The sequence below is a fragment of the Grammomys surdaster genome, unplaced genomic scaffold (genome assembly GCF_004785775.1).
Source record: "Grammomys surdaster isolate TR1022 unplaced genomic scaffold, NIH_TR_1.0 357, whole genome shotgun sequence".
Lineage (NCBI taxonomy): Eukaryota > Metazoa > Chordata > Mammalia > Rodentia > Muridae > Grammomys > Grammomys surdaster.
In genome coordinates this window covers 852,207-866,904 of record NW_021604776.1, presented here as the reverse complement: position 1 = coordinate 866,904, position 14,698 = coordinate 852,207, and the positions used below count along the sequence as shown (strand labels likewise).

The 14,698-nt window shown below is 40.0% G+C and overlaps 1 protein-coding gene across 1 annotated transcript in view; it reads right to left on the bottom strand.

The window, feature by feature from the left end:
- The window catches only part of Pdk3 (pyruvate dehydrogenase kinase 3), a 71,029-nt gene that overhangs the window by 40,718 nt on the left and 15,613 nt on the right, over positions 1-14,698 (bottom strand). The window contains exons 2-3 of the mRNA XM_028779603.1: positions 5,492-5,633; positions 464-535 (exon numbers count right to left, since the gene is read on the bottom strand). Coding sequence (XP_028635436.1) covers positions 464-535; positions 5,492-5,633 — 214 coding nt within the window. The remainder of the gene's footprint in view (positions 1-463; positions 536-5,491; positions 5,634-14,698) is intronic.

Below are 14,698 nucleotides of genomic sequence, written 5' to 3'. Positions count from 1 at the left end.
AGGAGGATGCCAGGCTAGTATCAGTTGTCTTCCTCATTCACTCTCTACCACACACACACACACACACACACACACACACACACACACACACACATAGGAGGATGCCAGGCTAGTATCAGTTGTCTTCCTCATTCACTCTCTACCTCATTTATCAAAACGGGGTCTCTCATTTGAACCTAGAGCTCGCTTATTCAGGTCATTTAGCTAGGCAGCTTCTCTGGGGATCCACAGTGTGACTCCCAACCACTAGGATTACAGGCAGGCTGTCATACCTGCCCAGTATTCACTTGACAATTGCAGATCCAAACTCAGGCCCACACGCTTGTGCAGTCAGTACTTTAACAACTGAGTCATCTCATAGCCCTGAATTATAATTCTTTAGTCTTGATAACATAAGTTCTGTTTATTGAAATGCTCTCTTGTCGAGATATTTTTACTTTTAGGTAATTGGCATCATACTTACTTATCCAAAACTCGTGGGTCTTCTGGGCTCTTGTTTTCATATTCTAAAAGTTCAAGGAAGCTCTGCATGTACCTAAAAAAGAAGAGTCACCACATGAGCTACCTGTCTAGCATCTTGTCCCTGCTCTCTCAGGCTGTGCCCCACTTCTATATGCAGCCTAAGGGCTTCAGGCTAATTTGATTCCTCTAGAACACATAGGTGGCCCCGTCTTTCTCTGGGAGATCTCGTCTCTCTCATCAATAATTACTCTTTAATCCCACAGTCCACAGCTAAGACCAAGTGCATCCCTAAACACAGGCATTGACTCAGGATCAGGCCTAAGCCTTCAATTTAAGTTGAAAGAAATACACAGAAGACATTCTGGAGGTTTCTGAGAAACACACTGACTTCTCTGCTTTTGTACAAGGTGTTATATAACTATGAAATCTGCAACTTCTACAGCTGGTCTGCCACCTGGAAGGAAGCTCACCTGAAAACAAAGCCAACACTATCAAAAAACAGAGCTCTGATAGCTTCACGTCTCCAATCCAAACTAATAGGAAGAACTCATCCAATGACTGGCCCTTCTAGTTGTACAAGCCAGGTTAAGCTGTACTGTTATTACAGATGTATCCTAATACTCCAAGACTACAATGTGATTACTCAAAAAGAACATAAATTTTTCTTGAAACATGGTCTCACTAGATAGCCTTGGCTGGCCTATAACTCAATATGTAGACCAGGATTACCTTACATTCATAGAAATCTATCTGCTACTAACTCCTGAATTCAGAGATTAAAGGAATATACACCACCACACCTGGCAAAAAGAACATAAAATTTTAAGAAGCACCCAGGTTTGATCCTGAAGCAGATACCAAGAATATAAGAAGGCTAGAGTAAAATTAACTTTATCAATATGTACTAGAGAAATGCACATCAGAAAAAGATTTTAAATTGATCATGATAGTTCTCAATAAAGGCTAATACAAGAAAAAAGTGTGTATTATAAAATCCTTGAGTCTTAATAAGATGAGCCACACATGAGCAAGTTAGGTGGGCCTCCAGCCCTGTCCCAAAGGGGTAATCCTTCAAAAAGAAAAATTAGAAATGCAGAAGATTTCAAGATCATACTAAGACTCATAGCATGAAAAGAAAGCAGGAAGAGTACAGGGTAGTCGCTGCTTCACATGGAGGTTATTTTTAAAAGCAAATGACAGGAATAGACAAATACATGGTCCTAAGCTGGATTCTTAAATCAAGACACATGTTTTTTTTTTTTTAAAAACAGGAACATTATTAAGACAATTAAGAAAATAATAACAAGCACTACCTATTAGGAAATATTACGATATCAATGATAAACTTCTAAATGTTAAAATTATATCATGGTTTTCTAAGAGTTATCCCCAGAGATGTGTGTTATTTGGGGGCAAAGGAGCATAATGTCAAATCAATCCAAATGTTTCAGGAAAAGCAATGAATTTGTGTATGATGTCAACCAATAAAAGGAACAATCTGAAATATAGCTTCAAATACTACTGATATACTTACTTGGAAAGAGCCTTTCAATGAGGAAGCACATGCTACAGGAAGCCATAGGTATGTTCAAAAGGGCACCTCCTTGTAGATTCTGTGACTACACTTCTAAAATCCCTCCTGTGTCAACATGCTTCTTGTCCACTCCCCTTTCCACCTTTTCCTTTCTTTTCTCATGGTTCTTTGTTAAACCAAGACGTTGTTTTATTCATCTTGCTTCCTCTTTAATACCCAAGACATGGCTATTAATATATGATTAAAGAAAGAAAAAGTCTAAGGCAAAGAGACTTCTAAAGAAAAAATGATCACACCAGATATTTGAAATCAAGAACTATTGATTCTAATGATTAATACCAAGGGTAGAATGCATTGGAGGTTGAAGAGTTGCTGGCCAGATGGCCTTACAGAAGTAATTTCTTCATAAGTTTGCAAGAGCCTCTGCATCAACTTGTAGACCCAAAATCTTGAGCTAGTCACTAATAGGCAACATTGCACCCTAGCTCTACCAATTCCATTTTGATCCTGACAATGTTTACATTTCTTTCATGCATTTGTGTATGTCATATTACACACACACACACACACACACACACACACACACACACACACACACACATTCATTCTCTCTTCATTCAAGGTGGGAAAGAAAATATAAACATGAATTATGAAAGAACAAATACAGCCAAATGTTATCGGTGATGCTAGATGAAGGTATATAACAAGTCTCCTACTAGTTTTGCAATTCTTAAGTAGGAAAATATTTTTTCAAAATAGAATGTGCATGAACAAAAAGAAATGGCATGCATAGTCTGAAGTATGGAGAGGAAACAAAGGAAGGTTTAACATAGTCATCTGAGTCTATATTTCACTTTGCCAGTGTATATGTATAACACAAAAAATAAATTTGGTATTTACTCCTGGTTCCTGGTACAGTTCCTAAGGCTTCAAAGTTTCAGAATGACAGTAGTATCTTTTGTTACTCAGAAGAAGCACCTATTGCTCACATTTGAGTTATTCTAATGACGTCACTTAGGGTGGGGCTCTAGACAGTGTCAACATGATCTTGTTCAAAACAATGAGCAAGAGACTAGAGAGCTTGAACTTTTAGTCTACTCCCAACATCTGTGGAGGCATGAGGCCTGAAAATGAAGCTCTATAAAAACTCCTGAATTAGGAGATTTTGTACCGAAGGCTTTGTACTGAACACCTGGAGGTGCCGACAGACCACACTCAGAGAGGGTATGGATGCTATAAAGCCACACCAACACCTTATCTGATATATTTCTTTCATTTTGCTGTTTCTTTCCCAATCTACCTGCAAATATAAACAAAGTGCCTTCCTGAGTTCTGTGATCCACTTTAGCAAATTATCAAACCTCAGAAGAGGGTCATGGAAACTCAATGTACAGTCAGCCAGTCAAAGGTATGGATGATCCAGGACTTGCACTTGACATCTGATGTATGGTGTCAGTCTTTGGGGACTGAGCTTAAATTGTGGGGTCTGTGCTTACTTCAGATACTTAGTATCAGGACTGAACAGAGTTGCTGAACAAACACTCAGCTTGTGTCTGGAGAATCAGAGAACTGGTTAATGCTGGAAAACAGTTCAGACGCAGTAATTTACTTTGGAGTTCCTAAATAACTGCTGCATAAGCAATGGAAACTGGTTAACTGCTACAACCTACTGGATCAAAGGACATGGCTTTGCCTATCGAGGACCCTCAACACAGTGGTCCCTGACAGTGACTTTTACTATCTACAGCAAATTTTCAATGATGGTCTTGAAGCAATAAAGAAGTCTCATGCAAACAAGTATTTGTTGCTCATTTCTTCTATAATATCAAATCTGTAGCCATTGTTTCTCTGATCTTCCCTGCAACCCAAGAACTCTCCACCTCATAGACAGGAACTTCTTGTTGCTTTTCTGGAAAGGAGATTAGACAGTGAACTCTAAAACCATCTAAAATTATGAACAGTAGAGAAGTCCTGAGTGAATGCGTGTTGTTGACATGAGCATGGCCTTTTGAAGATGCCAATGCTCGGACCCATTGGAATGGCAAAGCCATCCCCTGGTCTATGTGTGGATTTTGACAGTGTGTGCAGAAAATATCCACTCAAGTTTCCTCCTCCCAGATATTTTCAGCCTGAGATTGTTTGCCTACAAAGACTCCCTACCTAAAACAGCAAAACTTGCCACCTTATTCAGCTGTATACCATAAATGGCCTCCTTAATTCAGGTCTGATGCTGGTGCAAGTCCATCAGAATGCATGGCTCACTTGACTCCACCTATTCTATATGTGTGTTATCATTGCTTCATTCCCTGTTATCTGAGTAAGGTCAATCCCTAATCCATGCAAGGTCATCATATAAAACACTGCTTTTCAGAAGAACTTATTCTTAAGGAATGGCCATTGAATGTTCATTCTTTATCAGAATCCAGGCCACCACAAACTCTCTGAATTTGAGTTGGTTTTCTTAAGTGGTGATTTCTTACGATGGTCCTCTGCACCAGTCAACTCCACCCACACATCAAAGAACAGTACAAGACCACAGTCAGCATTTTCTGCCCCCTGATTGTTCTCAACACTGTTCCTGATTAGCAGTATGTGTACCACCTGGTCCTTACAGTCCTCCAGGCTTCTCCAGATACTGCCACCATGCTTTTTATAGCAGAGTAGACCAAACATGGAAATCCCTGTCTAAAAACATGGCACCTTTTCTTACAGCCTCCCACTCAGTGAGCTCACGGGGTGGGATGATCATAGACTCCACTCCCTCTGTTAGAGAATACATCTTTACAATCAGAGCTATAACTGATTTTGTTTTAACTTTAAGATCTTTCATAGAGCAGATGCAGCACAGCACAGAGATGACCATTTTTTCCATATGAGGTTCCCCTGTACAAGACTTGTTCTAAAAAGTACTTCCTTCATGAAAGATCTTTAAAACAAAAATAAAAGAGGCCAGACTGAGACTTACTAAAAGTCAAAAACATCTCTCTGTCCAAGGGAGGGCAAATGGGCTAGGCAAGTAGCTCAATTAGGAGTGCTTGCCTCGCCTCTACGTTGTCAAAGTCTGCTTCAATCCCCAGTAAGTGGACATAGTAACACTCCCAGTGCTCAGGAGGCAAGAGGATCAGATGTGCAAAGGACACCTAGGCTACAAATGGAATTCAAGGCCAGTCTGGGATACAAAAGACACTGTCTCAATTTCTTTTTTTTTTTTTTTTTAATGAAAGTAGGTCCACTGATACTGGTCACTGTAACATCATTCCGTTATTTTGTTCTCTAATTTTTTTCAGTGAGTAATCATATCTATAACAAGAAAAAAAAGGTTAAGAAAGTGTCTTATGGTTCAAGATACTTCATTAAAATTTTTAAATGAATAGTTAAAAGCTTGTAAATGCAAGGAAAACCCAGCTATCCTGAATACCTCATTCCCAGACAGACAGTATGTACACTTCTGTGCAAAATGCTTCCAGTGCTGAAATGTTCGCAGCGTTTACTTACCAACTCTGAACTAATCCAACTGAAGGGCGGTTCAACAAGTTATCTGGCAAAAGATTAACCTCTCTCATGGTGTTAGCCAGTCGCACAGGAAGCTCCTTGCGCAGAAACATGTATGAAGTTTTTTCACATGCATTATCTCTTCCTATTAAGAGATTTAAAAAAATTCCATAAAATTAGCATCTACAGACATAAAATGCTCTCAATGTTCACAGAATTACAACTGGTCAGAAAAAGAAAATTAAGTAATATAATGATGTCTAGTTAAACTTTCATTCTCCAAAATAGCCAGTTTAAGAAAATGGCTTAATTAGAAGAGAAAAAGAACATTTATTCCAAGAGGCAACTTTGAAAGCAGTTTTTTTTCTTAACACAAATAGGTAGCTAGTGTTACCGGCCACAACATAAAAGTGACCTGGGATATAATTTGAGTTTGCTTTCAAATAAACACTGTGTGGAAATTGCCAAGTACAGAACAGTACAATATGGAAATCCACTATTGTTCATAGTGGTTTTCTGGGAGGCAACATGATCTGTTCACTCTGTAAATATGCCTATTTAGTGCCAACCATTTGCTAAGAGCTTTCTTCCAACGTAAAGAAACACATTGTTTTGCCATCCTAGAAGCAGAAGCTCTGTGATTCCAAACAAGCAGCTCTAAGCCATGCAACTAGTATGTCTCAAAAAAAAAAAAAAAAGCTTACAATGTACTCAATGTACTCCCAGTGAAAAACCCACTGTGACAAGTCCAAGAAGGAAAAACCCATCATATAAAAGGTCAGTGAGTTAAGGTAGGCATAGGAAGCACGTAAATTCACACGTGGAACAGCAGAAATTGAGACTAGAGTAACGGCTCCTTGGGGATAGTGGGGACAGGGTGGGGCTTTATCAAGAGCTCCTAGCTGAAGTTAGAAGAAGTTAAGTTCTACTGTAATGCTGTACAATATGGCTAACAATTATATCCAATATTTTTCAAAAAACTAGAAGAAAATGGAAAGTTTGATACAAAAAAAGACCAAATATTTAATGAAAAAAATATGTTTAACCTGATGTTAACATTATGAAACTGTATCATGTACTGAACATTTTATGCCACTCCATTATGATTAATATAAACAGATTAGGTTATCACTTATCAGATTTTTTCAAAAGTAAAAGACAAGACATGGTCGGGGAAGTCTTCTGGGGACTGGTGTGCATTCACATAAACAGCAAGTTGAGAGAAAAGGCATCTGGACACCCAAGAGAAGAAACCTGAGCTCTTTCCCAACTGTTTTGTGGCCAGAACAGTTCCCTAAACCTGTTACAAACTTATGGCTGGGGATAGGTGTGAAATAAACTATATGAGCTTTGGGGACAGAAACACCCTCTGAACCTAAGTCAGCCATCAGGTTTGTGTGAAACATTTGCTAAGGCTTACCACGCCTCTGAACTTTAGCTACCCTAATCCTTAAGGCAGGGGTCAAAGTTTGTAAAGGCAACATTTAGTAACCACACATAACCGTGGTCCTCCACTCTGTGATACTCTTGGGTCTATTCAATCTCCCCGGCATTGGCTAGGCTTCCCTGATGTTCCACTCCCTGGAAGCTGATCTGGATGAGCCAAGACCAGACACAAGGGAGGGAAGCAGTGCTTTCTAAACACTTTCCCCCTCCAAATTCTTAAGTTTCCCCTATATAAAAAAGGCAGCAACTGAGAGGTACATACACATGGTATTTCTAATGCTTTTACCCACTTTCTGATTTCTCCCTTTCCTTTCTACAACATAAAGCTTGAAACAAACAAACAAACAAACAAAAAAGACTCACTCTTGAAAGTCAACTGTGGATCTTTTCTACCTCACCAACCTGGGCCCTATTTCCATATTTAAGCAATTTAGAATGAAAAATTGCTCTTAAATCATTGTTTCCCCCTTCTGCCCCTGCCTGGTCCTCTGGGCTGGAGCAGACACAGAGTCGGTCTGCTCCCGTCCTGTTGAGAAACTGAATCCTGAGTCATCCAGGAGCCACTGCACTCAGAGCAGCTGGTAAGAACTCCATCTCACTCCCTAAACCCCAGAGATAGATCGGGGAGCCAGGGACATCCAGGGCACAGCAGCTACCCAAACCCCGCCCCTCCGGAATTCCACTTCCCTTCTGCCCCTGCCTGGTCCTCTGGGCTGGAGCAGACACAGAGTTGGTCTGCTCCTGTCCTGTGGAGAAACTGAATCCTGAGTCATCCAGGAGCCACTGCACTCAGAGCAGCTGACACAGAGTCGGTCTGCTCCTGTCCTGTTGAGAAACTGAATCCTGAGTCATCCAGGAGCCACTGCACTCAGAGCAGCTGGAGCCACTGCACTCAGAGCAGCTGAAACTGAATCCTGAGTCATCGAGGACCCACTGCACTCAGAGCAGAAGGATTTCCAGATCCAAGAGGTGGCCTGAGTCCCAGGAGTTATTCCACCCAGGAGATTAGGAGCATAAGACCACAGAGACCTCTGGACTCTGAGGAGCTCTGCAATAAGCAAGATAACTGGAAATACAGACTCCAGTTTTACACAGTGAGGGCAGGTACCACTAGAGTTAACCAGATGGTGAAAGGCAAGCGCAAGAACATAAGCAACGGAAACCAAAGTTTCTTGGCATCATCAGTGCCCAATTCTCCCAATATAGCAAGCCCTGAACACCCCATCACACCTGAAAAGCAGGATTCAGAATTAAAATCACTTCTCATGATGATGATAGAGGATTATAAGAAGGAATTAAGTAACTCCCTTAAAGAAATACAGGAGAGTACAAGTAAACAGATAGAAGTCCTTAAAGAGGAATCACAGAAATCCCTTAAAGAAATGGAAGAAAACACAAAGAAGGAATTAAACAAAAACATTCAGGATCTGAAACTAGAAATAGAAACAATAAAGAAAGTTCAAAGGGAGACAACCATGGAGATAGAAAACCTAAGAAAGAGATCAGGAGTCACAGACGCAAGCATCACCAACCGAATACAAGAGATAGAAGAGAGAATCTCAAATGCAGAAGATACGGTGGAAAATATTGACACAGTTGTCAAAGAAAATGCAAAATGCAAAAAACTCCTAACTCAAAACATCCAGGAAATCCAGGACACAATGAGAAGACCAAACCTAAGGATAATAGGTATAGATGAGAATGAAGATTCCCAACTTAAAGGGCCAGTAAATATCTTCAACAAAATTATTGAGGAAAACTTCCCTAACCTAAAGAACAAGATGCCCATAAACATACAAGAAGCCTACAGAACACCAAATAGACTAGACCAGAAAAGAAATACCTCCCGTCACATAATAATCAAAACACCAGATGCACAAAACAAAGAAAAAATACTAAAAGCAGTAAGGGAAAAAGGTCAAGTAACATATAAAGGCAGACCTATAAGAATTACACCAGACTTCTCACCAGAGACTATAAAAGCCAGAAGAGCCTGGACTGACATCATACAGACACTAAGAGAACACAATTGCCAGCCCAGATTACTATACCCAGCAAAACTCTCAATCACTATAGATGGTGAAACCAAGATATTCCATGACAAAACCAAATTTGCACAATATCTTCCCACAAACCCAGCACTTCAAAGGATAATTGATGGAAAATGCCAACACAAGGAGGGAAACTACAACCTAGGAAAAGCAAGTAAGTAATCTTCCAACAACCCCCCAAAAAAGATACAAACATAACTTTACCTCTAATAAAAAAAATAACAGGAAGCAACAATCATTTTTCCTTAATATCTCTTAACATCAATGGTCTCAATTCCCCAATAAAAAGACGCAGACTATCAGACTGGATACACAAACAAGACCCAGAATTTTGCTGCATACAAGAAACGCACCTCAGTGACAAAGACAGACACTACCTCAGAATAAAAGGGTGGAAAACAAATTTCCAAGCCAATGGTCCCAAGAAACAAGCTGGAGTAGCCATTCTAATATCAAATAAAATCGACTTTCATCCAAAATTAATCAAAAAAGATAAGGAAGGACACTTCATACTCATCAAAGGAAAAATCTACCAAGGTGAACTCTCAATTCTGAACATCTATGCTCCAAATGCAAGGGCACCTACATACATAAAAGAAACTTTACTAAAGCTCAAAACACACATTACATCTCACACAATAATAGTGGGGGATTTCAACACCCCACTGTCAGCAATGGACAGATCATGGAAACAGAAACTAAACAGAGACACTTTGACATTAACAGAAGTTATGAACCAAATGGACTTAACAGACATCTATAGAACATTTCATCCTAAAACAAAAGAATATACCTTTTTCTCAGCACCTCATGGTACCTTCTCCAAAATAGACCATATAATTGGTCACAAAACAGGCCTCTACAGATACAAAAAGATTGAAATAATCCCTTGCATCTTATCAGATCACCACGGACTAAGACTGGTCTTTAATAATGACAAAAACAATGGAAAACCCACGTACACATGGAAACTGAACAACTCTCTACTCAATGATGACTTGGTCAAGGAAGAAATAAAGAAAGAAATAAAAGACTTTTTAGAATTCAATGAAAATGAGGACACATCATACCAAAACTTGTGGGACTCCATGAAGGCAGTGCTAAGAGGAAAGCTCATAGCTCTAAGTGCCTACAAAAAGAAACTGGAAAGAGCACACACTAACAAGTTGACTGCACAACTAAAAGCTCTAGAACAAAAAGAAGCAAATACACCCAGGAGGAGTAGAAGGCAGGAAATAATCAAACTCAGGGCTGAAATCAACCAAATAGAAACAGAAAGAACAATACAAAATATCAATAAAACCAGGAGTTGGTTCTTTGAGAAAATCAACAAGATAGATAAACCCTTAGCCAGATTAACCAAAGGGCACAGAGACAGTATCCAAATTAATAAAATCAGAACTGAAAAGGGAGACATAACAACAGAAACTGAAGAAATTCAAAAAATCATCAGATCCTACTACAAAGGCCTATACTCAACAAAACTGGAAAACCTGGATGAAATGGACAATTTCCTAGACAGATACCAGGTACCGAAGTTAAACCAGGAGCAGATAAACCATCTAAATAGTCCCATAACCCCTCAGGAAATAGCAGCAGTCATCAAAAGCCTCCCCACTAAAAAAAGCCCAGGACCAGATGGTTTTAGTGCTGAATTCTATCAGACTTTCAAGGAAGACCTAATACCAATTCTCTTCAAACTATTCCACAAAATAGAGACAGAAGGAACACTACCCAATTCCTTCTATGAAGCTACAATTACATTCATACCCAAACCCAACAAGGACCCGACAAAGAAAGAGAACTTCAGACCAATCTCCCTTATGAACATCGATGCAAAAATACTCAATAAAATTCTAGCAAACCGAATCCAAGACCACATCAAAACAATCATCCATCATGATCAAGTAGGTTTTATCCCAGGAATGCAGGGATGGTTCAATATTCGGAAATCCATCAATGTAATCCACTGTATAAACAAACTTAAAGAAAAAAACCACATGATCATCTCACTAGATGCTGAGAAAGCATTTGACAAAATTCAACATCCCTTCATGATAAAAGTCTTGGAAAGATCAGGAATTCAAGGCCCCTACCTAAACATAGTAAAAGCAATTTACAGCAAACCAGTAGCCAACATCAAGCTAAATGGAGAGAAACTTGAAGCAATCCCACTAAGATCAGGGACTAGACAAGGTTGCCCACTCTCCCCCTACCTATTCAATATAGTACTGGAAGTCTTAGCCAGAGCAATTAGACAGCAAAAAGAAGTCAAAGGGATACAAATAGGAAAGGAAGAAGTCAAAATATCACTATTTGCAGATGATATGATAGTATACTTAAGTGACCCCCAAACTTCCACCAGAGAACTCCTAAACCTGATAAACAACTTCAGCAAAGTGGCTGGTTATAAAATCAACTCAATCAAATCAGTAGCCTTCCTCTACATGAAAGATAAACAGACTGAAAAAGAAATTAGGGAAATGACACCCTTCACAATAGTTGCAAATAATATAAAATACCTTGGTGTGAATCTAACCAAGCAAGTGAAAGACCTGTATGACAAGAACTTCAAGTCTCTGAAGAAAGAAATTGAAGAAGATCTCAGAAGATGGAAAGATCTCCCATGCTCATGGATTGGCAGGATTAATATAATAAAAATGGCCATCTTGCCAAAAGCAATCTACAGATTCAATGCAATCCCCATTAAAATCCCAACTCAATTCTTCACAGAGTTAGAAAAGGAAATTCTCAAATTCATATGGAATAACAAAAAACCCAGGATAGCGAAAACTATTCTCAACAATAAAAGAACTTCTGGAGGAATTACCATCCCTGACCTCAAGCTGTACTACAGAGCAATAGTGATAAAAACTACCTGGTATTGGTACAGAGACAGGCAGGAAGATCAATGGAATAGAATTGAAGACCCAGAAATGAACCCACACTCCTATGGTCACTTGATCTTTGACAAAGGAGCTAAAACTGTCCAGTGGAAAAAGGACAGCATTTTCAACAAATGGTGCTGGTTCAACTGGAGGACAACATGTAGAAGAATGAAAATTGATCCATTCTTATCCCCTTGTACAAAGCTCAAGTCTATGTGGATAAAGGACCTCCACATAAAACCAGATACACTGAAACTAATAGAAGAGAAGGTGGGGAAAAGCCTCGAATACTTGGGCACAGGGGAAAAGTTCCTGAACAGAACTCCAATGGCATATGCTCTAAGATCGAGAATTGACAAATGGGACTTCATAAAATTGCAAAGTTTCTGTAAGGCAAAGGACACTGTCAATAGGACAAAACGACAACCAACAAATTGGGAAAAGATCTTTACCAATCCTTCATCTGATAGAGGGCTAATATCCAATATATACAAAGAACTCAAGAAATTAGACTCCAGACAACCAAATTACCCTATTAAAAAATGGGGTATAGAGCTTAACAAAGAATTTTCAACGGAAGAAACTCGAATGGCCGAGAAGCATCTAAAGAAATGTTCAGCATCCTTAGTCGTCAGGGAAATGCAAATCAAAACAACCCTGAGATTCCATCTCACACCAGTCAGAATGGCTAAGATTAAAAATTCAGGTGATAGTAGATGCTGGCGAGGGTGTGGAGAAAGAGGAACACTCCTCCATTGTTGGTGGGACTGCAAGATGGTGCAACCACTTTGGAAATCAGTCTGGCGGTTCCTCAGAAAATTGGACATAGCATTACCCGAGGATCCAGCTATACCACTCCTAGGCATATACCCAGAAGATGCTCGAACATATAACAAGGACATATGCTCAACTATGTTCATAGCAGCCTTATTTATAATAGCCAGGAGCTGGAAAGAACCCAGATGTCCTTCAACTGAGGAATGGATTAAAAAAATGTGGTATATTTACACAATGGAGTATTACTCAGCTATTAAAAACAATGAATTTGAGAGGTTCCTAGGTAAATGGATGGAACTAGAAATTATCATCCTGAGTGAGGTAAGCCAATCACAAAAGAACACACATGGTATTCACTCACTGATTATTGGATATTAGCCTAGAACCTTGAAATGCCCAAGATGCAACTCACAGGCCACATGAAGCCCATAAAGAAGGAAGACCAAGTGAGGGTGATTCGGTCCTTCTTAGAAGGAGCAACAAAATACTCAAGGGAGCAAATATGGAGACAAAGTGAGGGACAGAAACTGAAGGAGGGGCCGTCTCAAGACCACCCCACCTGAGTATCTATCCCATGTGCAATCACCAAAGGTAGATGCTGATGTGGAAGACAGGAAGTGCATGCTGATAAGAGCCTGATATGGATATCTCCTCAGAGGCCTTCAAGAGTCAGACATATTCAGAGGCAGATGCTCACAACTAGCCATTGAACTGATCATGGGGTTCTCAATAGAGGAGTTAGAGTGAAGACTGAAGGAGCTGAAAGGGTTTGTGGCACCATGAGGAGAGCAACAATACCAACCAACCACAGCTCCCAGGGTCTAAACCACCAGCCTGGGAGCACTTAGGGGGGGATCCAGGGCTTCAGCTGAATATGTAAAAGTGGAGGGCCCTGCTGGGCATAGGTGGAAGAAGAGAACCTTGACCTCATGAAGGCTGGATGCCCCAGGGGGTGGGAATTTTGAGGGTGGGGAGGTGGGAGTGGGGGGGTGTAGATAGAGGTTACATCCACAGAGAAGGAGGAGGAGGGGCGAGGGGATTGGGGGTTCCGAGGGGGTGGTGGGGGATGGGGTAAGGGGACAACATAGGAAATGTAAATAAATCATCCAATAAAAAAAAAAAAGAAAAAAAATCATTGTTTCCTTCATTCTACATGAGTAAACTGAAGGTCTTTGGTAGGTAAATCCCTAATGGATGATTCTTTCACTTACCCTTAGCACTCTGATGCATATACATTAGTTCCCAAGTAAGAAGGGAAGGGGTGTAATACTCCAGAAACGAGCAGCCAACAGCTACTTTACAGAGGTGATTTTGGTAGTTTTGCTTCAAAAATACATTGTTCCTATCGATCCATATAATTTTAATTTTATATACACAAAGACACTGGTATTGCCACAGTTAATTGTATTGAATCTATTATCTGAGTTAAAATATAAATCTGGATTTTTACAGGACAGAAGAAATACTCTAGATTCTGGTTAAAATACATTGTCAAGCACTTGTTAAAGCACACAGAAAATGTTGTCACTGTGGGATAATGAAGACCAGTCTTCAATCAAACTTCTGAAACCTCTCTCTGAACAGCCCAGACAGCAGCTATAACAAGAATCTTGCATGGCATATTAGCAAAAGTCCCCTGCCCTTAGTTTCTGGTTTCCCTTGGTATTGATCAAATTCCTCACTCCCTATTCTAGGTATCTAAACATTCCAGACAGTTTTCAGCAGAGGTCTAGTTGTTCTAGTAAGAGCCTTGTCAAGCACTGATCTCTCTTAGTAATTTTCTGCCTGGAGGCCCTTTCCCCCCCCCCCCCGCGCGCGCGCGCGCACACACACACACACACTGTTCCCGAGCTATAAATCTCCACTTAGTGGTCACTCTTGAATAGAGTACCCCTACCATCTGTCTTAATTACTTTTCCATTGCTGTGATAAAAATAGCATGACTAAAGCCACTTCTAGATGAAAGCATTTAATTTGGGACTTATGGTTTGTATATGGTTGGCCCAGGGAGTGGCACTATTAGGTGTGGCCTTGTGGGAGTAGGTGTG